Below are 12,276 nucleotides of genomic sequence, written 5' to 3'. Positions count from 1 at the left end.
GATGTGTTACGACCCGTGGCTCTACCCTTCATTCAATCCCTGCAAAACCCTACATTTCTGCAGGATAATGCATGACCAAATGTTGCAGGTCCTGTACAGGCCTTTCTGGATACAGATAATGTTCAACTGCTGCCCTGGCCAGCACATTCTTCAGATCTCTCACCAATTGAAAATGTCTGGTCAATGGTGGCCAAGAAACTGGCTCGTCACAATACGCCAGTCACTACTCTTGATGAACTGTGGTATCGTGTTGAAGCTGCATGGGCAGCTGTACCTGTACACGCTATCCAAGCTCTGTTTGACTCAATGCCCAGGCATATCAAGGCCGCTATTACGCCCAGAGGTGGTTGTTCTGGGTACTGATTTCTCAGGATCTATGCACCCAAATTGTGTGAAAATGTAATCACATGTCATTTCTAGTATGATATATTTGTCCAGTGAATACCTGTTCATCATCTGCATTTCTTCTTGGTGTAGCAATTTTAATGGCCAGTAGTGTAGTATGTTTAATGTAACTATTTAATTCAGTATTCAATACTCAGTTTATTCACCATTGGCCACTTACAGCGGGATAGGTCTGAACATTAAATAAACAATTAACAATAACTTTACAGTAAAGTTTTTACAATTTAATTTCCACTTCTTTTAGGAATATTCTTATGTATTAATGTCAATGATTATTTCAAAATATTGTTATCTTATAAAATGGGTGTTTGAGTAACTAGTCATAAATCTTACGTTTGAAAATATTACTGGTCAGTGACTGAGCAGATGCTGGAAGTTTATTGAAGAGTTTTAAACTCATTATTTTGTGTGAGTTTGTAGTCTTTGTGAGTCTGTGTCTTGGTATGTAGAAGTCCAGTTTGCCTCTGGTGTGGTGGAGATGTATGTTCTCTCTGGTCTTGAACTCATTTACATTGCTTTTGACATAAAGCAGTGCTGTGTAGATGTATAAATTCACAACAGTTAATATCATGTGCTTAATAAAGAGGGGGCGGCAGTGTTCCTTAGGCTTAACTTTGCTCATTGTTCTGATTACTTTTTTTTGAATTTTCAGAATTTCACTGACAAAGCAAGAATGTCCCCATAACAATATGCCAAAGGAAATGTGTGATTGAAAAAGGCCAAAATATACCACCTTTAAATCATCATCAGTGACTACATCTGTCAGTATCCAGATGAGATAACACACTCTTCCTATTCTGTTGCAGATATGGCTAATATGTTCCTCCCACTTTAATTTTGAATCAATGTGGAATCCTAACAATTTTACTGATTTGCTTTCAACAGCTGCAGTTAAACCCAGAATTAGTTCTTGTGTTTTATCAGGATTACATAGGAGTTCGTCAGAAGAAAACCAATTCATTACTAGTTCTAGTTTTTCCTGTGTTGCCTGATGCAGTTCTGTTGTGTCATGGTGTGTATTGAGCAGTGTTGTGTCATCTGCATAACACACAATTGAATTTGCTCCTACATGGTAAGGTAAGTCATTAATTGCAATGATGAACAGAAAAGGACCTAGGACCGAGCACTGAGGCACTCCAGTCCGAACTTCCTTCAGCGAGGAGTATCTATTTTTAATTGATACGAACTGTCTCCTGTTACTTAAGTATGATTCAATTACATCTAAAGATGTTTTGTGTATGCCATAAAATTCCAGTTTTACAAGTAGGGTGTTAAATGGTATGCAGTCAAAGGCTTTTCTAAGATCACAAAGTACAACTGATACTAGATCCTTTTTTCAAATGCACTTAACACCTGGTTAACAGCTTCAGTGACAGCAGTAGTGGTATTTTTACCATGTTGATACGTAGACTGTCTGTCAAAATTTAGAGAAAATTGGGACAATAGAAACTGGTCGATAGTTTTGGGGCTGATGCTTACCTGCCTTTTTAAAGACTGGTATCACTTTAGCAGTTTTGAGTTTATCTGGGAAAACTCCAGATTCTAAACACATATTAAAAATAAAAGAAAGAGATTGACAGATGAAGTGTATTATTTTTTTCATTACATAGAGAACCAATGACAGTCATTACTTTTGGAGTTGGTGAACCTTGCCACAGCTTTTACAATATCCTCTGGGGTGACAACATTCCAGTGGAAAGTATACCTCCTATGGGGCACAGCACCATGTTGATCTAGTGCACAACTGCCAGTTTGCTTGATTTTGTTTTTCAGCCCACTCACTGAGGTTAGGAAGTAATTATTTACTTCTTCTGGGACCAGCATTGCATCTTGTGTGTTGGTTTGTGAATGATATTGGTTGATGATGTCCCATGCTGCTTTACATTTGTTGGTAGCACTTTCAATGTAATGTTCACATGCATGTTTTTTGGCCAAGGACAGTTTTGTCTTTGTAGTTTTTTTTTACATTTTAGATAAGCTCTATAAGAAGTATTATCATGCTCAGGTCCTTATTTACAAGATTTTTTATATATTCTGAACAGTCTGAGCATCTCCTCCCTAGTGAGAGCTAGCTCATCTGTATACCATTTTAGCTGACAGTCACCCTGCATTATCTTGTTATCATAATTATAGAATTGTGACTTCACCAAGAGTGTATACATATTTGTCAAATGTTCCATTCAATAAAGGATTTCATGTTATTATTATTATTAAAGATATGATTTCTACAACTCTGAACATTATGGAGCCATTGTTTTCACTGAAAGTTAATAATATCATAATTTGACAGAAATTCATTACTATGCAAATCAGAACTGAAGAAGCGCCAAGTACCTAGTAAGTGTTGCAGGCCATTGTTCCTGATTTGAAGAAAGTAATTACTTTAGCTTAAGTTTCCATGGTTGAAGAGTTGTCAATTACATATGTACACAGTTTCAAAGCAAAATCCATTTTCATACTCTTTCATGCTTCTGAAATCTGCTATAATAGTATTGAAGGTCACAAGTTTCTTTGATTTCCCATATTCTGGAATTTAAGGGAATAATTCAATCTTTTTTTACTTTAGTTAAATATTTTATAAATGACAGGCCTCTTGGAATCGAGAGAAGCTTTTAGAACATGGAGTTACAATATCAAAAATTAGTGCTCTGCATATTTGCAAAAACAAGGATATAATTGGTTTGCTAAATCAAATGATCTGTTATAAAATCTTGCCTGTTTGTAATGTTTCTCTTTGGTATTTTTAACTTTACCAATCATTTTACTGTAGCTGATAAAAATGAACAATTTACCAGTTGTGACGAAAGGGTGAGCTATGAATAGTCAAAATGGAGAGTGGACGAATTAGCTGAGCAGTGTACCCGCGAGAGCACTGACTGTGTTAATCACGATGGTGAAATACCATGCGAACATTGTATAGCGTGTCACACAGGGATGCTAAACAAGTTATCAAAGACTGTGTTATGTTAAGACAACAGTGAGAAAGCAATTAGGGACTGAACCATCATCATTGTGCATATGTAACCAAGCACAGAACATTATCATTATTTTGAAAAATGAAATATTCAGGTTGTGGCTGCCCTGACTTCAAAATTTGCTCCATATTTATTACTATTTATGTATTATGAGACTATTTGTTAATTCGATCTGGCATGATCAGTATAATATATGTTGTGGGAATAAACTGCCTAGGAATCAACGTGTACAGAATTCTTTTATTCTATAAAAGGATTTCTATTTTTGTAATAAGTGAAAGAGGATGGCAGGAATTAGTGATTTACATCTATATTAAAAAATAAATAAATAAAGAGAACCGAACAGTAAAGTTTGACAGATTAAGAATCGATAGGTTTCAATTTGATTACATATTTTCATGTGTGACTGAAATCTGAAACATTTCTGTGTTCAGCAGTGTGGGTAAACGGTCATGCCTCACTTCCATTAATGTAAACTTCTACATACCAGCAATTTGCTGTGTGCTGCATTTGTATAGATATGTATGTCACACTGATAATATTCCGTATTGACTGCATAGGGGATTGTATCTATTTGATGTATAACACTAATAAAAATGAAATACGAATATTTCTGTCTTTCTTCTGTCACATGAACTAAAGGTGTTTTCACAGCCTAATGACAGACATCAGGGAGGAAATTGAGAGTCCCCAGATCTCCAAACCTAACTCGCAGTAGTAGCAATCCTATTGGCCGTTTCTTCAATTGATCACAAAATTTGAACTCTGTGTAAATTTCAGTTTCATATTCAGCAGCTTTAACTTTTTCAGTACATCGACAACTGATTCAGTCCTCTATAAAGTTACATAAATGGCACACTTAGCATGAGGTAGTTCATAAAAACAGCAGCTAAGCAGTCTAAGTGGAAGTACAGTGGCCTTACACCACTAGTCACAATTTGTTGTTACTAAACGTTACCTGCTGTAGCTGTTTCTATGGGATTTATGGAAAATGCTATGTGAATAAATTACTGAAGTGGCTCGGACAGAGAAAGAATAGTCCAAAGTGGTGTTGAGGCGCGTGTACATTCTGCTGAAATGGACTGTTTATTGTAATTTACTTATAAATTTATTTAACACTCTACTTAAGATGTACGGTACCAGTATATATGATACCAATACTTTGTTCTGCTTACAAAGCGACGGAAATTACTTTCGTCCAAAACGGATCCATATTGTTGTTGCTTTCACTGCATAACAATACGTGGGCCAGCAGCAGATTACATGAACATCTCTGGGATTAGCAGGACACTTGTATCATTATAGCAGTTTGTAAACTGCACTTGTTCCACGTCCCTGTAGGTTCTTCTCCTCTGTGGGAACTAAGCAACGCGATGACTGAATTAGGCTAATTAACTGATTAGGAATTACATCGTAAATTTTCAGTATTTTTCTAGCAATTAATACATGTTACGTGATTTTTGCTGTGGAATAGTAATATTACACTATTAAACGGAAACATGAAACCGGTATGTTAAGAGTGTTTTTACCGACTACACTTGGTTTGTTAGAATATCGATACCGCACCTGTGTCGCATAAGTTTATTCTGTTATTGTTGTGTCAGGCGTTATTCTTGTCCCTACTTGTTCTAAATACATCATCATACAAAAATAACTTGAATCATTCGTAACATATTCTGTCCTCACACGGAGATACTGAAAAGGAACGCAACGGGTAGGTGATGCAGGTCTGCTTGCCGTCTAGCTGACAAGTAGATTCGCACACGGGGCAGCTCAGAAATGAGAAACTGCGGTTGCCTTGTGCGAGCGTGAAGGAGAGGTAGTATCCTTTGTCGCACCCGAGCATCCTCTGGTTACACTCGGCATGCGGAACACAGATTGAAGCTCAGAGACAGATGCGGTAGTCTGTTATTGTTACACACAAATAAGAAATCGAGGAAAATTCTGGATTTATCCGTATATCCAAAGAAGTATAAACTGCAGGCAGTAACTTATCTAGCAGCCAAGGGGCCGAACAAACACATTCGTAAATTCATAGCTTTTTATAAAATGACCAAACAGTGCTACAATGATTTGGCGCAGTTTACTTCTTCCGCCATAATACCTCGTTACTTTTATTTTGAAAACTCGAGTATCTTGAAATTTATACACACGGAAATATGGTTTGTGCTCGTTAAATTATTCATATATGATCACCTCTCTATTTACATATATCGGAGATTTTTGGCTTTTCACTGTTCGTTTCCACATGACAATGTAATTTTAAGGAATGACAAAAGGCTGCTAGCCACACAAGAGAATACCATGGGTATGAATTACAATTTCCTGTACATTTTCTTCCATCTACGTACCCGTAGTTTTATTTTAAACACCAGATGCACAGTACACTTCATACGAAATTCTTTTCCCACTTCATACCATTCTTTTTCTGCCAAATTCTGCCTGGGAGATTTTAGTTGCATAAAATGCGATGTAACTTCGCTTCCTATACAAACCTAATGTTCGCTACCTGCTCATTCGTGTTCAGAGTAAACCAATACTGAGTTGTGTTAGAGGACATTACGCAAATCAGGTCGCTTAGCAACGTGGGCGCCGAGTCACTGGTAACTGGTTGGCAACGCGCTGCATGCGATGTTAGATTAAATTAGATTGGATTTACTTTCATTCCAATTGATCCATGGTGAGGAGGTCCTCCGGGATGTAGAACATGTCAGTAAAAGAACAATACATGACAAATATTTACTGGCACAGTCTAACTGCAGTACTGGTCAGTCACTATGCAGTCACAACGTCTGCGGAGCCCTATTTAACTACACATGAAGTGATTCACTGCGGACACATCACCAACTTACGTCTGCAACGAGTTGCCTTCGTATACGGAAAGCCTAATAATGAAAACCGGGCAGTACTCTAACAAACGTATCATTCAGACAACATGGCCCAGAAACATCATTGCCAAAACGAGGTTAAGCAGTAAATGATAGTACTACAATCAAGTTTTGTAATCTTTGACAGAAAGCGCGATGCCCCTGTCCCTACAGTATGAAGGCCTACGTCACAAAGGGCACAGAATATTGAGTTTACATATTATTATAGCTTATTGTTGTATAATTATTATTGTCATCACCGTATGCATCACTGATATTCTCTTAGTACGGTACAAAACCCAAGGCCGTTGCTAGTTGTTTTGTCGCACTAGGCGAGAATGGAAAGAATGACGCCCACTCTTTTTTACTTCCATCGGACCCCCCGATTCCCCCCACCCCCCTACCACTAACACCGACATCCAACGGCACAACAATGCAAATTTCCAGTTATACTTTTCATCATTAAACTAAGGCGACCAGCCGTCCTCATTGTCTCGTGACAATCTTCAGTTTTCATGCTTCGTCCTCAATATCTTAAAACTAATTGAGGACAGCAAATGTCCTCAATTTTAGAAATTTTCCAAAATAACTGAAATCGGAATTGAACTGAAAGAAAGATGTTAACCAAAGAAATATAGTATCTGTATTGTGCCCCATCTGAACAGTGTAAATGATGTGTCGAAAGTAAAGAGAACGTTTCTCTTCGCATGTTGAAAAATGGTTTGTAGTCTTTACATAAGCGGAAAGCGTCAGACATAATCTATCCGATATATAGGAACAAAATCTGAAATGTAAACAATTGTAACTCAAATTTTCATTGTTTGTTACTATAGTTAATATTACACCTACTGTACTCGGTAATGTATCAATACGAGCTCAGTTTCGTTTCTAAGAATCAATGCGTAATAATAATCAAGCAATCTATTTGCAGTTTTCATGTTAAGCACAGCGGGATATTTTCTTTTGGAAACTATGAGAGTAATTTAGTAGCTCTCAAAGACCTATATTGCTTATGGTTCCTTGTTGTGAAACAATGGCTATACGCGCACTACAAAGTGTGTGTGTGTGTGTGTATGTGTGTGTGTTGCTGATAAAGGAAGGCGTCCACTCCCAAAAATCCGTTTATATTCGTGTGCCTTGTGCCTACTGCCAGTGCTTCAGTTGATTGGGAACAAGTGGGTTCACAGAAATATCTACCCCAAGCCGTGTCAATATAAATTTTCTTGCAATCAACGATCATGAAATTCGCCAAGAGTAAGAAAACATCTGTTTTCCCATAACTACAGTCTACAGCTCTACCAGAGCGGCACTAGTTTCCTGATTATGAAACTATATGGAAACCATTACGATAAACGTGAGTTTCCATAAATATTTTATTCCAGCTAAAGCCCTGCCTACTGCTTACAACAGCCGCCATGCGCGTGTGTTTGCATCACAACAGTGACTGTCGCCACGTATTTCACTGGCACTGCACTTTGGCTGTTAATATTACCATTACCCATCCAGCGGTTCAAATTCGCATTTTCACGCTCAGAAAAATATTCACCAATTTTCTTTGCCTGACCGACATTTTTCTTTCTTATTCTATAGTTCGTTTTCTATTTTGTACAGCATTTAGTTACTTCACGCCGCTCATCGTGCTGGACGCACTTTTGTTTATTTATTTATTTTTTAAGCAATGTCTACTTGCACAGAGCAGTCACAGAGTCCCAATACACCCTATGTATTACAAAGATGTTAAAGAATTGCCGTTTCTTATTGTTCCAGATGGTGATATACATCTAATTCATGACTGATGATTCCACTTGGACCATGAAGGAACGGATCGTAATATGGTTCAAATGGCTCTGAGCACTATGGGACTTAACATCTATGGTCATCAGTCCCCTAGAACTTAGAACTACTTAAACCTAACTAACCTAAGGACATCACACACATCCATGCCCGAGGCAGGATTCGATCCTGCGACCGTAGCGGGGATCATAATAGCACGCAATCTCACGAACAACACCATCATGGAAAATCAATGAGATATGTTCAGCATGATTTCAATGTAAAGTTTCAGAAACTTTCCCCAGCAAGACCAACAATTTTACGGTGGTAGGAAAAGCTCTTTGCAGCTGTTTACATAAAAGATAAGCCCCGTTCAGGACGACCACTAATACGACTGGAAACCTGGAGGCTACAGCGTCTGTCGAATGTTTGCTAGAGAAGTCCATAAACATATTGTAACTCCCCACCCGTTGCTTGTCCGATTTTTGCTTGTGTTCGCCCCTGACAAACAACTTACAGAGAAATGGATAACGCCAGTATTTAAATGTGGCCCTGTCATCCCTAGTTAATCTACAGTGGTAGTGTTGACGATAAATCACACTTATTTTTGTTTCCAAACATGAACGATCACGAACACTTAGGGTGTTCAATGACATCAAGCACATACACAAAAATAAATTTAAGCATATGGGTGAATTCAGGATAAACTACGGAAAGTAAAGGCTCTACTGAATCACAATAATTTTATTATAACCTTCAGATTAATGACGAATAAAACACAATGAACAATTTACAAATTATCCTCCTAACTGGCGTTGGCAGTGAACTGTGTTGAAATCGGTCCAAAACGCGATCTCTTATAACTTGGCTGACCGACTGTCCGACTCAAAATGTAAAATACGAAGAACCACTACACCCCAAAGTATCGTGAAACCTCTGTGGAAACAGCAATTGCATGTCATCCAACTATTCAGCGTCACTCCTAACACAGGCCGAAGCGGGAGCGATCTCACCGTAATGTTCCTGCTGCAGCGGCGGTCTCCGACGGCGACGGCGCGGCTGTGCGGTTGACGTGGGGCGTCTCGGAAAGAACACTCCTACAATACTCGGACAACAGGCCGCTGTCCGTAAACTTCTCTATTTGCAACAATCTTCCCGGCAGCAAAGAGCTGGCGCGGCTAACGTCCACTCAGAGCGAAAGACCAAGACGGGAGACGACTTGGCTAACGTCCTCTCAGTACGAGAGTCCAGAACGGAAGACCTCTACAGAGAGTCGAGCAAGATCGCTCTTCATCTCTGTTTTCCCACCTCAACTTTTACCGAGCGAATCACATCACTAGAAGCTCTCAAAATATCCAGTTTGCCAGTGCCGAGCAATGTACGGCCTGGGAATATAACTCTTTTCCACAATTCTTCCCTTTCTACAAAATTTCACAACTAAACTCCGCCCACGCCGGCTGGGAAGAACCACAGCTGTGGGCAATAACCCGTTTACTGGAATTTTTCTCCTAAGAGACCACGCGAGATTTTCCCGGCAAGATTCCCAGTCGTAGTGAACACAGAGTCCTGCACTGAAAGTTTTTGTTATTCGGAACTCCTGGCCTGCCCCACGCGAGTAACTGGAAGGCGTAAAATTAGTGGGACATGGGCGAGAGCACGCACAGGAAAGCCCGTCCAGCTATCCACAGCTCTGTTTTGGTAAACACTTGAACACCTGCAGCCGCACTTCCCTCAGATGCTGGAGGCCACTGTGGCCTCTCTAAACGGATTGCAGAACTTCCCCAGTTCACCATTTATGACGTTAGGCCGTGGCCTTCGCCGGCCAGCTAGGGAGGTAACCGAGCTCTGTCTCGCATACTGCATCTCCGCAAAATCTTATAATTACAAAATCGCGTGATTCTCGCTGTATTAGCTAGCCAGCGTGTCGATGCGTTTCCACATAGATTTCCTACACCTTAATTTAGAGTATTACTCCAAAAAAACAACAACAACTTCTCTACAATGCGATTGCGCCGCAGTCAGTCGTTTTTATTGACCTAAAGTGCTCGCAAAAGTGATTACAGTCACGTTAAATGGACTCATGTAAGGTGAAAGACCGTTGCCACCTTATAATATCAAGAATGATTTGATGTTAAAGCATGCAAAAACGTCATTAGACGAGTGTGAAACATGTCGAGTGCAAAAGCGAGAAGTATTTATTTCTGGATTTAAAAAAAAAGTTTTTATAAGAGCTTGACACAACCCACCACATGTCATGATCTAGGCTGCAATATCTCCCATCCACTTGGTAGGTCAATATGTCTTTGACAGTACTGTGAATCACATTGAGTATCTCACGATGTTGCGATTGGTTTATTCCGCATCAGAAAGATGTGAGACTGGTGTGTCGTGTATGGTTCCAGCAGGATAGAGCACCAGCCCGTTATGCTATTGCTGTTAAGAGAATATCTCAATGAGGTATTTCCTAATAAATGGACTGGACGTGGTTCTGTTCATTTGCCTGCACCTATGGGGTGGCCACTACGAATTATTGAGCTGTCATCTTGCGACAATGCACTATGGGACTTCATCAAACACAAGGCAGCCACCTCACGTTACTAGACATTTAACAAACTTATGGATGCTGTTCAAATGGTTCAGATGGCTCTGAGCACTATGGGACTTAACATCCGAGGTCATTAGTCCCTTGAACTTAGAACTACTTAAACCTAACTAACCTAAGGACATCACACACATCCATGCCCAAGGCAAGATTAGAACCTGCGACCGTAGCAGTCGCACGGTTCCGGACTGAAGCGCCTAGAACCGCTCGTCCACCGCGGCCGGCTATGGATGCTGTTCTTCGTACATTTACTGCCACGGAGCCAACAATGTTGAGGGGAATTTTACATCGTGCTTGAAGGAGAATCATACTCTGCTACGAAAATGATGGTGTACACACAGACACTACCTCTAAGTTGTCCTGTGCCATGAACCCACACGTTAATGCAATACGACCACCTATGAATATGTGTACACGCAATAGCGGGTAATGGGAGTCTGCGATCACGCTGTACACTAAATGATGCGCAACTCAACTAGAGGCCTACAGCACTTAACGGCCAGTGACATCAATAAGCGTCATCCAACAGGACTCAACAGTGAACCAAACGCTGTTGACTGCTGGCTTGTCTTTCATGTTTTCAGATTACATACTTTCTTTTTACCTTCTACCAAAAATATTAGCGGCCCCTTTCCTCTCAGCGTCCTAGGCAAGGGCCTACCTGGCTTACGAGTGAATCCAGCTCTGCATACAGCTTTTTGTTCTGTGGGTCAAATGTCTCAACCAGTACTTATTTAGCATGTTGCGTAAATAACGAGATAATCTGTGACGAAAAACTATTATTCGCCAATTCTTTGACGATTTTTATATTTGTAGCCCGAGCACATTCTTGAAGAAGTAGACTGTAATGCTGCGTCATGTTTTAAAGAAATACAGCATTTATATTTATAATGAAAATATGACAATCCATCGCATATGCCTTACACATACTTATAAACTAAATTCTCTTACCCATTATCTGAACATTCATTTTGCTCCTCGAAGTCTGGCCTTGCGGGTTAGTAGCGACACACACGTAGCCTCCTTCATCCGCATGTTTCCGTACATCCTTGATAACGAGAGTTCCATTTGGAAATACTTGCTGACGATGATTTTCCGGCAGAACCTTACCTGAAAAAAAAAGACAAGTATTGTACGTATTATCTAGTTTTACTGCATTTATTAATACCTGATACAGAAGTAACAGAAAAAAGAAAATCATTAATTACAGGGTCGGAATGGTTATCTTTAGTTGAAAAAAACAAAGACACTTCGCTATGAATTGCAAAATTCGATACAGTTATGCACAATGGTGTGAAAAAGGTAAGGACGAAAGTTGCTTTCGCGTGATGTGTCTCTGCGAAGCAACATATCTCGATGAAACTTGGACCATAGATAGAAAGAACTGATACAATATAGTACGGAAGGTAGTTGAGAGAAATACACAATGAAACGAAAAGAAATGACAATTTTATTCAAAGACAATAATAATTATGAAGAAGTCACTAGGATTTATGACGACCCCTGGGCATTACAAAATGGCGCACATGGTTCTGAATCGGCTGTGTGATCACCACATACAGCAATGCATGCTCCTCAACGTGAGCCCATGCCGCCCACAAGGCTGGTAAGGAGTTGTGGAGGGAGTTCCATTCCTGTACCAGCGCCGTTGACA

General features: G+C 39.7%; 1 protein-coding gene across 1 annotated transcript in view; it reads right to left on the bottom strand.

Annotated features, from left to right (window-relative positions):
- Positions 1 to 12,276, bottom strand: part of LOC126471336 (Down syndrome cell adhesion molecule-like protein Dscam2) — a 208,809-nt gene that overhangs the window by 64,148 nt on the left and 132,385 nt on the right. Inside the window, exon 7 of the mRNA XM_050099457.1 lies at positions 11,574 to 11,732. Within this exon, the coding sequence (XP_049955414.1) occupies positions 11,574 to 11,732 (159 nt within the window). The remainder of the gene's footprint in view (positions 1 to 11,573; positions 11,733 to 12,276) is intronic.

The sequence above is a fragment of the Schistocerca serialis genome, chromosome 3 (assembly GCF_023864345.2).
Source record: "Schistocerca serialis cubense isolate TAMUIC-IGC-003099 chromosome 3, iqSchSeri2.2, whole genome shotgun sequence".
NCBI lineage: Eukaryota > Metazoa > Arthropoda > Insecta > Orthoptera > Acrididae > Schistocerca > Schistocerca serialis.
Note: the sequence above shows the minus strand (reverse complement) of the source record. Positions and strands in the feature narration are given on the sequence as shown.